The sequence below is a fragment of the Schistocerca serialis genome, chromosome 7 (genome assembly GCF_023864345.2).
Source record: "Schistocerca serialis cubense isolate TAMUIC-IGC-003099 chromosome 7, iqSchSeri2.2, whole genome shotgun sequence".
In the NCBI taxonomy this organism is placed as follows: domain Eukaryota; kingdom Metazoa; phylum Arthropoda; class Insecta; order Orthoptera; family Acrididae; genus Schistocerca; species Schistocerca serialis.
Window position 1 is genome coordinate 294029147 of NC_064644.1, and position 20781 is coordinate 294049927.

The following is a 20781-nucleotide window of genomic DNA, read 5'->3' on the forward strand; positions in this document are numbered from 1 at the left end:
TGTTCTGTAGAGTCACAACTCGTTGTGCCTGACCTGGACGAGGAGCATCTTCCACTGAAGTCACACCATCTGCGAACTTCCTACTCCATTCGAAGACTTGCTGCTGTGATACACGTGCATCAACGCACTGAACCTTCATTCGTTGATGAATTTCAATAGGTTTCACACCTTCACTAAGCAAAAACCGAATAACAGAACGCTGTTCTTCCTTGGTGCAAGTCGCAAGTGCGACGGCCATCTTTATACTGATACGGCGACGATATGTGTGCATCTGCACTATGCTGCGATTCTGCACGCTGTTTGTAGCACGCTTACCAACTTACAGGATAACGGCGCTAAATTTCGATTTGTTATTACAAATTTAAGGTTTTCATTTGACTCACCCCGTAGATACCTACTGATGGTGTGCATTTGTACGAAATTACATTGACATCAAACCATATCTCCTGAGTGCTTAACTTTATTTGTCAGACAGTTTTGTTCCAATCCCCATGTTCAATCCATTTTTACCTCTTGTTGCTAGGTAAATGTTGGGACTGAACCGCTTCCCATTCAGTCCCAGTTATAAGTGGGATTCTTAGCCACATATGTAATAGCTCTCTGAAGCAGGGTATTTTCCCAGATAGACTGAAGTATGCCATTGTTATACCACTGCATAAAAAAGGGGATACGTCTGATGTCAACAACTACCGCCCAATCTCTCTTCTGACTGCCTTATCCAAAATTCTTGAAAAAGTAATGTATTGTAGAATAGCTTCACACCTTTGTAAAAATAAAGTTTTAACAAAATGTCAGTTTGGTTTCCAGAAGGGTTTTTCAACGTAAAATGCTATATATGATTTCACTAATGATATATTAAATGCTCTGAGTAACCGGAAGTCACCCGTTGGGATTTTTTGTGATCTATCAAAGGCTTTTGATTGTTTAAATCATGGAATACTTCTAGATAAGCTCAAGTATTGTGGTATGAATGGGACAGTGCTCAAATGGTTTAAATCATACCTAACTGGAAGAGTGCAGAAAGTTGAAATAAACAGTTCACATAATATGCAAAAAACTGGTGATTTCTCAAACTGGGGAACAATCAAGAATGGGGTGCCGCAAGGTTCGGTTTTGGGTCCTCTGCTGTTCTTAATATATATTAATGTCTTGCTATTCTATATTCACGAAGATGCAAATCTGGTACTTTTTGCCGATGATATAAGTATAGCTGACAGACAAGAATTAACTGGTGAAATTTTAAACGATGTTTTTCAGAAAATCATTAAGTGGTTCTCTGCAAATGGGCTCTCATTAAACTTTGACGAAACACAGTATATACAGTTCCACACAGTAAATGGAATGACCCCATTAATAAATACAGACTTCGATCAGAAATCGGTAGCTAAGGTAGAATATTCAAAATTTCTAGGTGTATGCATTGATGAGGGGTTGAACTGGAAAAAAACACACTGAGGATCTGCTGAAACGTTTGAGTTCAGCTACTTATGCTATTAGGGTCATTGCAAATTTTGGCGATATACATCTGAGTAAATCAGCTTACGACGCCTATTTTCATTCTCTGCTTTCGTATGGCATCATATTCTGGGGTAACTCATCATTGAGTAAAAGAGTGTTCATTGCACAAAAGCGTGTAATCAGAATAATTGCTGGAGCTCATCCAAGATCATCCCGCTGACACTTATTTAAAGAGTTAGAAATCTTCACTGTAGCCTCACAATATATATATTCACTTATGAAATTTTTTATTAACAATCCGAACGAATTCAAAAGTAATAGCAGTGTACATGGCTACAACACTAGGAGAAAGCATGATCTTCACTACTCAAGGTTAAATATAACTTTGGCTCAGAAGGGGGTAAATTATGCTGCCACAAAAGTCTTTGGTCACTTACCTAATAGCATCAAAAGTCTGACAGGAAATTAAAAGAATTTCTTAATGGCAACTCCTTCTCCTCATTAGATGAATTTTTGGATATAGTAAGTGGGTAATTTCCCAACCCCACAAAATAATAATAATAATAATAATAATAATATTGAGTGTCATATAATATTTTGTCTAATATCTTGTATAGACACCTTTTATTATCCTGACACGTTCCACTTCATTAGGAAGTGTCGTATTCATGATCTATGGAACAAGTACTAATCTAATCTAATCTCCCAGTGGGGAACACCACTACGAACTCGCGTGGTGTTCGGCTGAAACGAACCGGGGCTTTACAATGGTGTTGCAGGTGGCGTACACGATGGGGATCGGCACGCTGGTGTGGACAGTGTCCGCAGAGATGTTCTCGGTCCCCGTCAAGGGCGTGTCCATGTCTGTGGTGACGCTGACCTACTCGCTGAGCATGTTCGCCGTGACCAAGCTCTTCCAGGACGTGGCGGACGCGGCCGGCGTGCACACCCTCTTCTGGGGCTTCGCAGCCTGCGCGGTGGTCGGCTTCTGGTACGTCTACCTGCTGATACCCGAGACCAAGGGCAAGTCGCTGCTGGGCATCAGCACGGAGCTCAGCGCCAAGCTGTCCGCGTAGAGCACGCGCCGGAAGCTGTCTCACCCCTTTAGACTCGACAGTTTTTGTATTCGGAGCCAGTTCCTAAGAGAAAGTGGACTTATGTGACTGTCCCCTTATGGGTGTGTTCTTCAGGAAAGACTGACTCCGTGCGACGTATGGATCTGAGGCTTACTGCTGCAACCAGCAACATCGGTTGATGACACGTTTGGGGGGGCCTGTGTGCCAGCAACAGATTCGTGCTACAGCTTGAGACGATCAACTGACTCATAATGGCGCCGAGAAACCACGGCTGGCATCCACATCTCCGTAGTAAGGAAAATCTCGCGGAACAGAAGAGCTACACTCTATACAGCAGACACCCGGTATATTTCATTTCTTACAAGTTTCATTCCTCAAAATAAGTTTCAGCCCTCAGCTGTGCGAGGTCCGATCCATTTTAGAGCGGAGTTCTTTTGAGCGAAGGACATCTGGTAATCGGGAACAGGCGCTCACATTTGGGAGTGTTTGGCAGGGTATCTCCAACTCTCATATTAGCCTTACAACCAAAGGAATCTTTCCAACCGTTGTTGTCATGACCAGAGCAGTGCAACCACTTTTGATTCCTTTCACAGACAGTGTGTTCCAGACGAAAACATAAAGGCCTCATACGTGTCTGAATGTCTCTTTGTTGTATGTGTAAGAGTAAAGTTGATGACTTTCTCGACACGCGCAGTATACTTACACACAAACTGAGGGAATTTACGACAATTTTGTCATTTACATCCGCAAGTAAATTTGCCATCGAGTACACGAGGATGACTATAGGTACTTTGGACTGTCTGACAAACGGTTTACACGATCTCGTTTCTTATGTTGCCACAAATCTTCAGTAGGCAATAAACATAGAAGAAAGGCTGATTATTGCACTAAGGTACAACTTCAAGAACATGGAAACAAAGACAACGTTTGTTTGATCTCATTATTTACACCCACTGAGACCTTCAGTCCGATCTTGATAAGATCTGATAACTAGCAACTAGCTTTAAATGACCACAAAAGTAAAACTTTACACTTCAGAAAACGAAAGTATCCTGCGACTATAACATCAGTTAATTACAATTGGAAACTGCTAACCTGTACAAATACGTGAGCGTAACAATTTGTTGGGGGTACGAACTGGAACGATGACAGACTCAGTCGCAGGTAAGGCACGTGACAGACTTTGGTTCATAGGTAGAATACTAGAAAAATGCAATGGGTCTACAAAGAACATTGCCTGCAAAAACACTCATGTGACCCATCCTAGAATATTGCTCAATTAGGCGGGAACCGAACCAAATAGGACTTCTTCTTCTTTTCCTTTTTCCTGTTTCTCTACGGGGCCTGCATTGATGTATAGCAGTTGCGGCAGTGTCAATGGAAATTAGTGGCTGGGTGCCGTTCATGACGCCACCACTCCCCACGGAAAGGAATCTGTTTACCCCACATGTCTGCATCTCGCGTAGACCTCATGTTCAAGTGTGGCAACGTTTTCTAGGTGTGGGGTGATGTGTATCTGAGGTGGAACGGGGGTGTGCTATTTGCCTAGTTGGATGCGGAAACCGCCTAAAAACCTCATACAGGTTGGGCAGTCTACAGCTCTCGTCGTTAATCCGCGAGGCGGATTCGAACCAGAGCAAGCTCACCTCCCCCTCTCCCAGAAGCTGGAACACTTGAGATCTTATCTATCCTGACGCGGGTGTATGCCAAATATGACTGACAGGGAATAAGCTATACGTCTAGAAGCGATTTTCCGTGATTCAGCTACACGTCTCGTTTGATCAATTTTAGCATTACGTTATGGAAAATCATGTCATACCTTGAAGCTGACCAATAAAAAATGGCGATGTCCCCCTCCTGAATTAATTTCTGACGACACTGGTGGAGGGGAGTGATAAGAATACTGACAGCGATGAAATAAATACCCGTCTTGTTATATGACTGCATGTATTTAATTGCAATTTAATTACATTACAAAATTTAGAAAATGTGATTAAAGATCACACTGTTCATCACAAGCGTCTTCTAACCAAACTGCATGCCTACAGAGTATCGCCTCGGTTGTGATTAGATTAGATTAGATTATGTTTTCGTTCCATAGATCCATCTTGAGGAGGTCCTCGTGGATGTGGAACATGTCAATTTTTTTTAAAGCTGAAATAACAATACTAATAGTATGAATATATACAATACATCATTTGTTTCTATTAAAAAATTCGTCAGTGGAGTAGAAGGAGTTGGCCACTAGTAAGTCTTTAAGGTTCCTTTCAAACTGATCTTTATTTGTAACTAAATTTTTTATGTTTGCTGGCAAATTATTGAAGATGAGTGTTCCTGAGTAGTGGACCCCTTTTTGAACTAAAGTAAGTGCTTTTAAGTCCTTGTGCAGATCATTTTTGTTCCTGGTATTGTATGTATGAACTGAGCTGTTTGTTGGAAAAAGAGATATATTATTTAGGACAAAATTCATTAAGGAGTAAATATACTGAGAGGCAGTAGTTAGTATACCCAGTTCTTTGAAGAGGTTTCTGCAGGACGTCCGTGAATTTACTCCACAAGTAATACGTATTACACGCGTTTGGACTCTGAAAACTTTTGTTTGACTTGAAGAGTTACCCCAAAATATTATACCACATGACATTATGCAATGAAAGTAGGCAAAGTATGCACGCTTTTTCATTTTTATGTCGCCTATGTCTGCTAACACTCGAATTGCAAATACAGATTTGTTAAGGCGTTTCTGCAGTTCTGTGGTGTGCTCCTCCCAACTGAATTTATTATCAAGTTGTAAACCCAGGAATTTCAGACTGTCAACCGCTTCTATCTGCTCTTCTTCATTCTTTATGCATATGCTGGGTCGAAACCTCTTACAGGTTCCGAATTGCATATAGTGAGTCTTTTCGAAGTTTATTGTCAGTTAGTTGGCTTTAAACCATTTATTAATATCCATGAAAATATCATTAGCAGATCTTTCTAGAACCACACTCGACATACTATTTATTGCAAAACTTGTGTCATCTGCAAACAAAACGAACTCAGCTTCTGGCAGTGTAACTGATGAGAAATCATTAATGTACACAAGAAAAAGCAATGGCCCTAAGATGGATCCTTGTGGGACACCACATGTAATTTCTTCCCATTCTGATGATGACTGATTACTTAATTCACTAGTCCCTTGCACTGACACCCTTTGTTTCCTGTTGGCGAGATATGACTTGAATCATTTTACAGCACTGCTTGTGACACCATAGAATTCTAATTTATTTAAAAGGATGTTGTGGTTCACACAATCGAATGCCTTTGACAAATCACAGAAAATACCTGCTGCTTGTAACTTGTTATTTAATGAATTAAGTACATTTTCATTGTAGGTGTAAATAGCCTTCTCGATATCAGAACCCTTCAGAAATCCAAACTGTGTACTTGATAATATGTTATTTGTGGTCAGATGGCTGAGAAGCTGCCTGTACATTACTTTTTCTAAAATTTTTGAGAATGCTGGCAAAAGTGAAATTGGTCTGTAGTTTGATGGTATCTCTTTATCCCCTTTCTTGAATAGAGGCTTAACATCTGCATATTTTAGCCAGTCAGCGACTGGATTCGTGATTTCCTGTCAGAAAGGTCACAGTTCGTAGTAATAGACGGAAATCACCGAGTAAAACAGAAGTAATATCCGGCGTTCCCCAAGGAAGTGTTATAGGCCCTCTATTGTTCCTGATCTATATTAACGGCATAGGAGACAATCTGAGTAGCCGTCTTAGATTGTTTGCAGATGATGCTGTCATTTACCGTCTTGTAAAGTCATCAGATGTTCAAAACGACTTGCAAAATGATTTAGATAAAATATCTGTATGGTGCGAAAAGTGGCAATTGACCCTGAATAAAGAAAAGTGTGGAGTTATTCACGTGAGTACTAAAAGAAATCAGCTAAATTTCGATTACGCGATAAGTCACACAAATCTGAGGGCTGTAAAATCAACTAAATACTTAGGGATCACAACTACAAATAACCTAAACTGGAACGATCACATAGATAATATTGTGTGTAGAGCAAACCAAAGACTGCGATTCATTGGCAGAACACTTACAAGATGCAACAGCTCTACCAAAGAGACTGCTTACACCACGCTTGTCCGCCCTATTCTGGAGTATTGCTGTGCGGTGTAGGATCCGAATCAGGTGGGACTGACGGATGACATCGAAAAAGTACAAAGAAGGGCAGCTCGTTTTGTATTATGGCGAAATAGGGGAGATAGCGTCACAGACATGATACGTGAATTGGAGTGGAAATCACTAAAAGAAAGGCGTTTCTCGTTGCGACGGGATCTTCTCATGAAATTTTAATCACCAGTTTTCTCCTCCGATTGCAAAAACATTCTGTTAGCACCCACCTACATAGGGGGAAATGATCATCACGATAAAATAAGAGAAATCAGGGCTCGCACAGAAAAAATTAAATGCTTGTTTTCCCGCGTGCCGTTCGAGAGTGGAACTGTAGAGAGACACCATGAACGTGGTCAATTGAACCCTCTGCCAGGCACTTTATTGTGAATAGCAGAGTAATCACGTAGATGTGGATGCAGATGAGTTTATTGTGAACGGTTTTTCTAAATGGTTAATGTAATATAAATTTTTCCTCACTATGTCTCTCCCCAAAGTTAAGTGTACGACTTATATTCGGGTGTGGCTAATGTTCCGCAACATACATCCCTTGGTCACTCCTGATTTCAAAATTTTGCAAAATTTCTCAATACACTGCATAAAAATTTCAGTGGTGACTAGCAGAAGTCCCTCTTGCCAGTGTCTGTCACACGTGCTACAGCGACCAGATTCAAACTAGCTGGAATTTTAACGTCATCCATCTCTGCGGCAGCAACACGAACGTCGCTCATCGCCGCTTCTTTAGCTCACTTAGGGGTCGACCCCGTTAGTTCAGACTGGAGATCTGCTTCACATAACTGAGCAGCTGAGAACATGGATACAGTGAAAAGAATGCCGACAACTTAATTTGCTTCCCGTTGGATAAGAGTTCACCAAGTCAAGTGGAAATTACTTGGAATTTGTTTTCTTAGACTTTACTTCCGGTTCTATGGAAACGGTAAATACAACAAAAAAGCTCGGGCAGTCTCCACAACAACAAGATGATAAAATACGCTGCTGTTACAGGCATGATTTGCATTGTTTGTTGTACTCAGGCGATGACAGTACTCCCCACTGAAACTGCGCTTCAGTAACGTAGTAACGTTTTTGAAACGCTGAGATGAGACCGCCTACTTCACGAAAAACGTATTTTATTGATGTATGCACTAATTTGTGTAAACCAAATGTTGCCTCATAAGGTGACCTAATAATGGTAAAACGCTAACCACTTGAAATTGCGAAATAGTAACATCAAATCGTTCTATCAGAAGACGATAAATCATGCCAATATGTAGGTTTTATTTCATTTAAACGTCAGTTCATGGCAGGCCTGAAATAGAATTGAAAGGATTTTACATTTATCCGTGCTTATAAGCAACCGAATTCCATTTACTGATAAATTTACAGTGTAACGTTTTAACACATCTCCCACAAATAATATTTTAAAGCAAGCCGTTATCTGCAGTGGAACTGAAAATGAACTCGTATGATGAATTGAAAATCACATGTTAAGAGCCCTTGAGAAATAGATGGAAATGCAAATCTGTAAGAGAAGGAAATTTTTTTTTTGGCATTTGGGTTTATACGAGACCAAAACATTAAAGTTATCAAATTTATCGAACAGCTCTACTTTCTCTGTCGTTGAATCATTCGATTTCGTGTCTTCGCGACTTCTTGGTTTCTATAGATTTACATGTTGAGATAATAAAGCAGATTATTGCTAGTTCCAAGGATCGTGACGAGCGTAGTTCTCAGTGCAGTAGATTCAGCAAGTTTACTGGTTATTTAACATATTTTTAATAACGAGACAGGAAATGAATTTATAGATGACTATAACAAAACAAAAACCCTTTGAGGACGGCAGTCAGTATTTAAAACTTTTAACCATGTTTACTACTAATTTTTGAATACATGCTTGTTTATTGGAAAGAGGAATTTGTCAAGAAGAATTATTTTAGTCTGCATTTAAAGTCAAAAACTTATAGCGAATTTTATGTTACTGATCAAGGCATGGTTTTTAAATAGTGTTTTTTCTCTTTGCTAATTGAAAGTCAGTTTAAACAGAAGTATTGGAGCTAACTTTTTCACAGTATTATAACTATAGCTATTACTGTTCTTGCGAAGATAGATGGATTACTTACAAGAAAGAGAATATAGGACTTGTGAGGTTGTAGTTGCGTAACTCTTTAAAGATGTAGCTGCAAAATTATGAGGGAGTTTCACTAAACGTTTTTAATGGAACATTGTTTTACAATGAACCATTTATGTCTGGAATATGGTTGCTTCAGTACATCACTTCCTGTTATTAGAGAAGGAAACAAAACTTTCGCTCAGTCACGGTTTGTTTCTTGTCCAAGAGTTGCAATTTAAGGAAATGCAATATCCACAGAGTTAAGTAGTTAAACAAGTTGTAAGATGTGTTTCCTGCAGTTTAATTTTTTATCTGTTTTGATGTCCAGATTTTAAGTATATTTTGTTTTACTCAGACTACTGTATATACATTAATCATTGGTTTTATACCCTTTACACATAGAACTGAGGACGTTGAGTTTTTTATGGAGGGAGAGACATTTGAAAAAATAATTACTTTGTTGCTGTATATGCATTACAAGTGGTTGTAAGATGTGCCGTATTTAATAAAAATATCAGCTCTGCTTATTTTAGCCGGTCGAAGTGGCCGTGCGGTTAAAGGCGCTGCAGTCTGGAACCGCAAGACCGCTACGGCCGCAGGTTCGAATCCTGCCTCGGGCATGGATGTTTGTGATGTCCTTAGGTTAGTTAGGTTTAACTAATTCTAAGTTCTAGGGGACTAATGACCTCAGCAGTTGAGTCCCATAGTGTTCAGAGCCATTTGAACCATTTTGCTTATTTTAGAGCAAGTGAAAGGCCTTTCACTGATATGAGGAACAGTAGTGGGCCTAAGATCTAAGCTTGTAGAATTTCATTAATGATTTCCTCCTAGTCAGATAACTGTTGGTCCAAAGAAGGTTATGCAGTTATTACAGTTACAGTGAATTAATGGCCAAATAAAGATAGTAAACTAAAAATCTGTAAATATGACCAATAATGATATTTTAGTTAGCTAAAGCGAAGACAATTATAAAATTAGTTAATGTATGTTTATACCTTCAGTGTTGTAACTCACTCTGTCATTAAAGAAAATTTAATAAATGTAAGTATCTTTATCAAACCTCTTTGCCCACTATCCTATTGCAATTTAGTTATATAAAGTTACATATTTACACTATACATCTTCATTAATGAAAAGCACAAGGAGCTTCAGAAATAATTCCCACACTTGAAGGAGCATCTCTCACTCGCCAAAAAGCAATGAACACATAACGAAACTTCTACTTATAAACAAAACACATACAGTATGAGTCAACCACGTTTCTGAGCTTTTTTAGGAATTTGTGATTAAGACACAAGATATAGTACACAAAGAAAGATTTCTGAGCTCAGTTTTTATACAATTTGCGATTAAGACACAAGATATAGTACATTAAGAAAGACTGTTCTGCCTTACCGTCAGTTCTCAATCTTCCTGTCAACCGAACTACTGGAGCAGTTGTGGTTTTCTTAAAAGTAATTATGTACATCTTAACGATAGTCTAAAGCCCTTGAGGAGAAGAGTAATCATATGGTACTGTGAAACTTCACAAAAATAGATAGGGAATATTTTAAATACAAAACTCAAAATTTCTGACAAAGTGTAGATTACACACTTTTATCAAATGCTTGCGTCAAAAAGCATGTTGTGATGTGTAGATTTATGCAGTTGTCTCGGTACCTGTCGAAACATCAAACTGCACTATTGTCAGCTGTATGTAAGTTCCAGAGTGACTTCGATTTATTTTTTCGATCACTTTGATAAGCTCGTACAATCTACTCACTTGCTTCTCCCATATTTTTTTCTGGTGGTACTTTAAACAAGCTAGTCCACACACATCATTCTGAAAGTGTTGAGAAATTAAAGGAAGCAATTTGACAAGAAACTGTCTTCATTCCCGTAGTGATGACTCGCAAAGGCGTGAACGATTCACAACTGTTACAAAATCTGCATAAATCATTAATTTGGTTGATATTATCCTCATCAATAAGGAAAAATAATTGCTTTGTAACGGCCACCTATCAACAAAATAATTACTTTTCTGTCTGTGTGAATTATTTATGGAAAAACTGCATTTTAGCCATTAGCTATACGAATTTGTCTTTATTCTTTATCGGTTTCGGTCCTAGCGACCATCATCATAGTAAGAAACGGCTAGGACTGAAATTGGTAAAGAATAAAGAATACAGCTGATAGCTGACATGCAACTCTTCAAGATCCTGACAGATTTATCAGATCACGTCACTAAAGTATGAATTACCAGCTGTGTACCTGGCGTTGCCCAGGTATGTATTTATTCCGCTTGTATTATTTCATCTCCTCCTTATCCCCCTCTCTGTCCATCTACACGCTCCTCTCTGTCCTTCTCCCCTCTCTCTCTCTCTGTCCACCTCCTCCACCCTCTCTCTGCCCATCTCCTGCTGCTGCTCTCTCAGTCCATCTGCTACTTCACTCTCTCTCTATCAATCTGTCCCCCCCCCCCACTCTATCTATCTACTCCTCCCCCTCTATCTATCTGTCACTTCCCCCTTTGTCCATCTCCTCCTGCCCCCCCCCAATCTCTTACTCACCCCCTCATCTTCTCCTCCTCCTTTCTCTGCCCATCTCCTTCTTCCCCCTGTTTCTCTCCATCTCCTCCTATTTCATTCCTCTGCCCATCTCCTCCTCTTCCCTTTCCCCCTCCTCTCTCTCTGCCCAGCCCCTCTTGCCCCACACCTATGCCTGTGTCCCCGTTCCCCCTCTCTGTCCGTCTGTCTCTCCCCCCCCCCTTTTCTCTCTCCACGTTATCATGTTATCACAACAGTATCTACTAATTACACACAAAATAACATGGCCCGTAGTTGCACAGATGGCACAGTAGGGGAGGGGACAACGGTAGTGGTGGGGGCCTCTTGTAAAGAGCTATCACGGGGAAGGGGGGGGGGTGCAGTTCAACATCTGAAGCCTATGCACAAACACATGTCTCACATAGCTTCTAAGCTAAAACTAGGGTGTCTGAAACTGACCGTTTTAACATGCTATGTCAGTACGATCAACAGTTCGACAAATACAGGCATTCAAAGTGTTTAGTTTGGAATTTGAGTAGAGAAAAGGATTAGTCCCATGAAAAAAGAATCAACCAAATAAAACAAGAGCGCCCACACGTTGGCTGAAGGAAATCTCATTAGACAAACAATGCATAAAAAATTTAGGATAGTGGACATGATCACTTAAGCGCGTTCTAGATGGTTAATAATACTGTGCAGTAATGTTGTACAGAAAAATTGTTTGGAGTGTTCGGAATGATCGACGATAAAGATGCTGCAGTTGTGATAATTGCTTTAATCTGCCGGAAATCGGAAGCGAAAGGAAGATAGACAAAAAACTGGCAAATATTCACTCTCAAAAACTTGTGTGGAGAACTGAGGTTGAACGAAAAGAAAGATTATCATTTTTACATGTTTATGGTAAAACATTTATACATTACTGGAAAAAGATGGCCTCATGATCAGAGAGCTAAACACTACAATGAGAGATGAAATTCCACCCAGGTCAGTATTTATCTATTACACCAAAATGTCTTGTTACTGGCAATTCTTTCGAAGGTTCAAAATTTACAATTGGAGTTTCACCTCAAGGTATTGGAGACACAGTTATGGAAACTCTCTCTTTCCAAGCATTAATCCTGACTTGCGGGGTTTGCTGTTAGGGTTAGCCGGATTTGGCGTGTTTATTTTAAGGGGTGACTGGATGCCCTACCTGTCGCCACCCCGTACCCCTCCCCCCCCCCCCTCGTCCTCCCCAGGATGGAATGTGTGTACCCCAACTGTCTGCATCGACTGGAAGAGTGCAAACGTGTTTCAAGTGTCTGCAATGCCTGTAACTGAGGAGGAACGTGGGGACCAGCCCAGTATTCACCTAGTTGGATGTGGAAAACCGCCTAAAAACCACATCGAGGTTGGCCGGCACACCCGTCCTTGTCGTTAGTCCGCTGGGTGGATTTGATCCGGGGCCAGCGCTCCTACCCGAGTCCAGGAAGCAGAGTGTTAGCACTCTCAGCTATCCTGGCGGGTAGACACAGTTATGGAAACTATAATAAAATAATAGGTACGCTAAATGATTATATTCGGATAAGTAATGTACAGGGTCGTTATAATTAAATAAACGATGTTCTGAGTGCTGCAGTATGGCCTGTACAGATCGCGGAATCCTGAAACATCGTAGATATATTCATTAATGAGTGCGCTCACAGAATATGCTGAAAGAAATATTGGTTCCAGTTCAGCCTGCCACCAGGCGCTGTAAGCAGTCAGAATATGAAATGTTTCCTGTTTTGACGTCAGAATGCTGATTGTTGCTTGTCGACATGTGTTTATTTCTGTTGTGAAGTGAGTGACGATATAAAAGGCTTAGAGGGTTGAAGTTTTCTGTACGAAATTAAATGGCTATTGATAAGCAAGACCCTGCAGTGTAAAATAAAGACCGTGCTTCATACGGAAATTACGTATTGGTCCCTTGATAACCTATTTGGCAATATTACCTAAAAATAAATTTTATTTTCTTTCTTCTGTATCTTTAAAAGTCATGAAGCTTTGGGAAGTACTTGTAGCTACATTTTTCCATCTTCTTCTTTTTCTCTTTATTGATCGACTGGAAAATCTAGCGTCACCTGAAACCCTCTAAAGCGCAGTTTTAAAGAGAGATTTTTGATTTCTGACTTACCTCTTGTGACAATATGTACATACATATGCATATTTAGAAAGAACTTTGCCAGTACCTAGGATACACGAAGACTGCGGTCCAATGCTGTGTAATAAAGATAGAGCAGTGAAAACACTCGAGTATATGCATCTCCTGCCTACCCACCACCCGTAACTATGGTTGTGCCCTATAGAGTTTTACGACAAATAAACTAAAAATTAACGTTTTAGAACAATTTTCGAATTAACAGCGGACAAAGCAAAATATAAGGTTCAGTATTTGGTGGCAGGAGAGAGTGTTGCACCTTGGAACACTTTTCAAACTTCCGCTTCTAACTAGTGCTGTAACAGAGTTACAATGTATTTTCCTATTCTGTTTTGAAATGAAAGCATTCGCTTCTTGTTGCGGGAGTCTTTTTCTGAAATTACAAAAATTTCTCCAGGAAATTAAGATTTTTCCAAATTTTGAAAATTGTTTAGAGGTACAACAGGGTATAGTACCTAGTGTCTCAGTCAATGAAGACTAGAAAAATTCGAATAGGGAGAAAAATCGTATGGTCGTTGATTTTTGTACGGTAGTAGGAAACAGTGGCGTGAACAGTACACTAAAAATCTTGACCGGTGGGATGCAAAAGTGATGACGATACGACGTTTAAAAAAAAAAAAATCACGTTTTTATGTTTTTATTGAATATCTCGGAAATCGCTGCGTCTAATGAAAATGTTTCTCGGTACAAAGTTAAACTACATTAACTTTCCTACGCTATTCGTTTTCCTCTAGGACTAATAGTTTTCGAGTTATAGGGAATGGAAAAATCGCGTATTATGAAAAGTCGTGTTTTAACGGTATAAAACTAATGTTTACTATCAAACAAAGTGGGTTAAGAGCAGTTATGAACTGTGTATACCACATCTAAGAGCATCAGAGCTGTATTAAGAAATAAATTGTGTTTTGGGGGTGTAACAGCGTAGATGAGATGGGGGGAGGGGCTAGGGGGGGGGGGGGGGGGGCGGGAGAACTGGACGGCTGGAGGATAGGAGCAAGTGCGAGGGAAGGTAGGCATCCAGAGCATGGTCATGCACTTGCCTGTTTCATAAGGTCTGCAGACGGAAGAGAAACGAGATAATTCACTACTCTAGTTACCCCGCTACTTTACAAAAAGCAACTGCAGGGTGTTTCGCAAAGCTATATCGATTCTTCTGCAGCTCGCCTTGTGAATCACTGGTGAAACCTGGCGAGGTTTGTTTTCCACAAAATGCATTAACACATATGTGAAATGCAGATATATTTTACTAATAACACTAACACAAGAAATACACAAGGGCAGAATCAAAGTAAATCTCAGCACATTCTACACACCTAGAGGGGAAATTGATTCTTAATCATCCTGTACGGAAGCTGTAATGTTCTTCTGGGGAACTCGATTTCCCCCACAACGAGCGCTGCTCGCTTTTCGTTTTGCGTACAGACTATACCTCCACAGTATTTCCTGTCTAGTTCTTATATGTGTGGACCAAAACAGTTTCACTGAGCTCGTGTTTATATAGCAGGGTTATTTTTTAGTTGATTAAATGAGTGCTTATTTGCAGTTGTTAAGTGAGTTATCATGTACTAACCGAATAGCTGGAGCTGTCTACCACACTGAAGAGCCTACCACAAGTGCAACATGCTGTCAATAAGTATTCGATAATGTCGATTTCATTGTCTCCACTATCAGTGGAAGGAACACTTTTCACGGCATCAGGGGTATAGTACACTACAGGCCATTGAAATTGCTACACCACGAAGATGACATGCTGCAGACGTGAAATTTAACCGACAGGAAGATGGTGCTGTGATATGCAAATGATTAGCTTTTCAGAGCATTCACACAAGGTTGGCGCCGGTGGCGATATCTACAACGTGCTGACATGAGGAAAGTTTCCAACCGATTTCTCACACACAGTTAGCAGTTGACCGGCGTTGCCTGGTGAAACGTCGTTGTGATGCCTCGTGTAAGGAGAACAAATGCGTACCATCACGTTTCCGACTTTGATAAAGGTCGGATTGTAGCCTATCGCGATTGCGGTTTATCGTATCGCGACATTGCTGCTCACGTTGGTTGAGATCCAATGACTGTTAGCAGGATATGGAATCGGTGGGTTCAGGAGGGTAATACGGAACGCCGTGCTGGATCCCAACGGCCTCGTATCACTAGCAGTCGAGATGACAGGCATCTTATCCGCATGGCTCTAACGGATCGTGCAGCCACGTCTCTATCCCTGAGTCAACAGATGCGGAAGGTTGCAAGACAACAACCATCTGCACGAACAGTTCGATGACGTTTGCAGCAGCATGGACTATCAGCTCGGAGACCATGGTTGCGGTTACCCTTGACGCTACATCACAGATAGGAGCGCCTGCGATGGTGTACTCAACGACGCACCTTGGTGCACCAATGGCAAAAAAGTCATTTTTTCGGATGAATCCAGCATCATGATGGTCGCATCCGTGTTTGGTGACATCGCGGTGACTGCACATTGGAAGTGTGTATTCGTCATCGTCATACTGGCGTATCACCCGGCGTGATGGTATGGGGTGCCACTGGTTACACGTCTCGGTCACCTGTTGTTCGCACTGACGGCACTTTGAACAGTGGACGTTACATTTCAGATGTGTTAAGACCCGTGGCTCTACCCTTCATTCGGTCCCTGCGGTACCCTACATTTCAGCAGGATAATGCACGACCGCACGTTGCAGGTCCTGTACGGGCCTTTCTGAGTACATAAAATGTTCGACTGCTGCCCTGGCCAGCTCATTATTCAGATCTCTCACCAACTGAAAACGTCTGGCCAATGGTGGCCGAGCAACTGTCTCGTCACAATACGCCAGTCACTACTCTTGATGAACTGTGGTATCGTGTTGAAGCTGCATGGGCAGCTATACCTGTACACGCCATCCAAGCTCTGTTTGACTCGATGCCCAGGCGTATCAAGGCTGTTATTACGGCCGGATGTGGTTGTTCTGGGTACTGATTTCTGAGGATCTATGCACCCAAATTGCGTGAAAATGTAATCACATGTCAGTTCTAGTAAAATATATTTGTCCAATGAATACCCGTTTAGTATCTGCTGTTCTTCTTCGTGTAGCAATTTTAATGGCCAGTAGTGTAGTATTCTTATTTTTCTGGCACATTCTACATCTTGGAAGATCTCGTTACTAAGGATCGATTCGAATGAAAAGAATATCTAATGTAATATAATAATTAACTGTCTTCGGGAAATGCTTGAGAAAAGCTCGAATAACAGACCACCTAGTGGCTTTCCTGGGAAATGTCAACAACACATACATGGTCCAGTCACATTATGTGGCCACCAATGTTCGACGTCGAAGTGCAATAACCACTCACTGGTGGCAGGTGGCAGTGCTAGCGTGTTGCGGGGTGGTGGGGGGGGGGGGGGGGAGGAGGGGGAGGGGGAAAGCTGGAAACACTGTAGTCGTTGTCGTATTTTGGAAGAGTAGCAAGTTATCGGACGTCCAGACGGACGTCATCATTGGCTTTCGGAAGCGTTTCCGAAGTGGCTACCTCTGTAAGCTGTTCGCGTGCTGTTGTGATTAAAGCATACAGTGCATGGCGAAATGGCGCTGTGCAAAAACAGGCTCCAAGGAAACTGTAGTGCAGCACATGCCGTAGACAACAGAGGCAAATGACAGTGGCAGAGAGATGTACGGGCGAAGAGACTTACGACTATAGGGTAATCGATTACCCATATGAACCAAGAGGCTATCAATAGTGTCTTCCCAACGACTGTTCAGTGAAAGTACTGCGAATGTGCCTCGGCAATCGGCGCCTGGTTCATGCACCATTGCTGACTGCTGTTCGCCGGCCATTGTGGCCGAGCGCTTCTAGGCGCTACAGTCTGGAACCGCGTGACCGCTACGGTCGCAGGTTCAAATCCTGCCTCTGGCAAGGATGTGTGTGATGTCCTTAGATTAGTTAGGTTTAACTAGTTCTAAGTTCTAGGGGACAGATGACCTCAAATGTTAAGTCCCGTAGTGCTCAGCGCTATTTGATTCACTGCTGTTCAACGGTGACGAAGGCTGAAATTTTTACGCCCTTGTCCCATCCGGACGTCCATTGACTGGCAACAGGTGGTCTTTTCTGATAACTAACGTTTTGTGCTTCATTGGTCAGATGTCAGACACCCTACAACAATCGTCGAAAGGGTTCCGACTGGAGGAGGGAGCGTTGTGGTCTGGGGAATGTTTTTGTGACATTCCCTGGGTGATATTGTCATTCTGGAAGGTACAGTGGATCACCCCTACAAGCAGGCTGTTTTCTCTCATCACGATGGCATGTACCAGCAGGGCAAGGCAACGTGTTACACAGCTCGTATTGCATGGTTCGACGAATACCAAGATGAATTTACCGCACTCCCCTGACCACCAAACTCTTCGGATATAAAGTCAACCTACAATTGAAACGTCCCCTTAGAAAAATTAGTGAATTACTGTGCTGGTAAATCCCTTATGTTATTTGATTTTCAAACAGCTGAGCAGAACTGAACATACACAGACATTTCGCTCTTTACCTATTCTGATCAACACTAAACTGACACACAATAGTTTTAGCGCAACTCAATCTGACTTGTAGGGACTAAAGAATGGCCCTGACTAACATTAACCTATACCTTTCACAAAATCACTTACCTCACAAAATCTTCGTCACTCGAACTACTGCAATACAGCGAGCGCCACTACTGCCAGCTAAATAAAAGATTCAAACTGCTAAAGGCACTAACTACTGATAGGCATAGTTAGCAAATGAAAGATTTTGATAGAGAACAAACAATGTATTTACCTTCATAGTGTTCAAAAGTGATAATATATATATCAGTCCATGATATCCAATATTACAAATTTTGTCTTTCTGATGGGCACACGTCCAGATCATCCGCTCTCAAAAATCCGCCATCTCACTTCCCCACATCCACCACTGCTGGCGGCTCACCTCCAACTGCGCAACGCTACGCGCTGTTAACATACAGCTGCCCAACGCTACAATGGCGAGTATTACAACAATGCCAACCAGCCACAGACTGCACACAGCACAGCCAGTGATTTTAATACAGAGCGCTATGTGGCGTTACCAATATAAAAACCTAAATAACCTACTTACACAATCTGAGCGGCCACATCGATCGCCACATCACCGTCGCTAACTTCCAGAACCTCAATGACTTCTTGCACGGGTCGCGCTGCAAAAGATTGTTGATTAAGGCTTTTACAAGTGGTCACGTTAACGTGACTGGACAGTGTATTGTGATATCATGACCACGATTACAAACGTGTATGAGAAAACTTTAACAGTTCTTGGATGTACCTTGAGAGGCCCGTTACTTTTGAGGGAATAATAGGCAACAGTGGAGCGCGAAGAAATATCGTTGGCGTTTTGCCGTCTGGCAAGGTTTGCATGAACATAAGCTTTACGGATTCTCTTCTGCATGTTAATGAAGTAAGACATATCATGAAGCTTGTGATAACACTTCTTAGGCGAGAAATGTGTGTAACTCAGGTGAGTATGCCACATCAACTTGTTGGTGAGATCATCTGGTATACTCCAATGCAGTGGTAGCAAACGAAGTTTTCACCATAACTCCTGCATACTGCAGCATAGATATGCTCGTCAAACGAAGTTTTCACCATAACTCCTGCATACTGCAGCATAGATATGCTCGTCTCAGTCATACACATGACACACATTTTAACGCAGAACAGTTTAGCTACTATAGTCTCTGACCACACCAAGAAGCAACGAACAGTGGTAGCAGCAGCAAGGGAGAACGTCCAGCAAAGAAGCATACGAGGGGCGTTCGAAAAGTCTGTGCAAAGTCCGAGAGATGGCATAACCGGCGCATATCGAGGTCATATTTAGTTAGTATCATCTTTGCAAAGAACGCACGCCAAGTTTCGGCCATATTGGTCTATTTATTTGTGTTTGGCATTCGTATGAATCAAGGAAGTCGAGTGACTGTCAAAAAATGGACGAAGAATAATTTCGTGTGGTGATTAAACATTACTTTATGAAAGGCAAAACGCCTCAGGAGACTAAAGAGAAGCTTGACAAACATTACGGTGAAAAGCACCTTCGATTCGAACAGTTTATAAGTGGTTTCAAAATTTTCGAAGTGGCCATATGGGCACAAGTGATGCTGAAGGTTCTGGATACCCTGTGGAGGTTACGACTCCAGAAATCATTGATAAAATCCATGATACGGTGATGAAGGACAGAAGAGTTAAGGTGTGTGAGATTGCTAGTGCTGTGGGCATCTCGAATGAACAGGTACATAATATTTTGCATAAACATTTGGACGTGACAATGCTATCAGCAGGATGGGTTCCGTGATTGCTCACGCTTAACCAAAAACAGAATTGTGTGAAGTGTTTGCAAGAATGGTTTACAGCTCTTCAGGAAGAACCTGCAGGACTTAAAGCGTCGGTTCGGCACCGTGGATGAAACATATATACATTACTATACTCCTGAGACCAAACAACAATCTGAACAATGCGTTACGAAGGCAGAATCTGCACCAAAAAAGGCGAAGACCATTCCTTCGGCCAGAAAGGTTATGGCGACTGTCTTTTGGGATTCGCAAGCGAAAGCCCTCATCAAATAGCTGGAAAAGGCTTACATTATTACAGGTGCATATTATGCATCGTTATTGGACCGTTTGAAAACCGAGCTGCAAGAAAAACGCCGGCGATTGGACCGCAAAAAAGTCCTTTTCCATCACGACAATGCACCAGCACACACCTCAGCAGGTGTGGTCGTAAAATTAATGGAAACAGGATTCCAACTGGTTTCACATCCCCCTAGTCTCCAGACTTGGCACCCTCAGACTACTATTTGTTCCGCAATTTGAAGAAATGGCTGGCGGGACAAAGATTTTATTCAAACGAGGAGGTGATTGCACCAACTAATAGCTATTTTGCAGACTTTGACTATTCCTGTTATTCGGAAGGGATCAACAAATTAGAACAGCGTTGGACGAAGTGTGTAAGTCTAAAAGGAGACTATGTCGAAAAATAAAAAAAGGTTTACCCCAAACATGTAAGTAGTTTTTATTTCTGCACAGACTTGTCAAACGCCCCTCGTATGTTTCCGCATCCACATAGGACAAAAAGTGAACTCAAATTCTCACCGACTCACGCCTGATTGGTTGGCAGAATTGTGTCTTCAAAGTAAACTGCACAGATAGGTTTCACTATACATCCGGAGATCTGAGTCCCCTAGCAGATGAAACCATTGAATAGATGGTTTCTGAACCGCGCTAGTGAT

General features: G+C 41.5%; 1 protein-coding gene across 1 annotated transcript in view; it reads left to right on the forward strand.

The window, feature by feature from the left end:
• The window catches only part of LOC126413025 (facilitated trehalose transporter Tret1-like), a 51696-nt gene extending 49162 nt beyond the window's left edge, over nt 1-2534 (forward strand). Inside the window, exon 4 of the mRNA XM_050082918.1 lies at nt 2238-2534. Within this exon, the coding sequence (XP_049938875.1) occupies nt 2238-2534 (297 nt within the window). The remainder of the gene's footprint in view (nt 1-2237) is intronic.
• The last annotated feature ends 18247 nt before the right edge of the window (nt 2535-20781 follow it).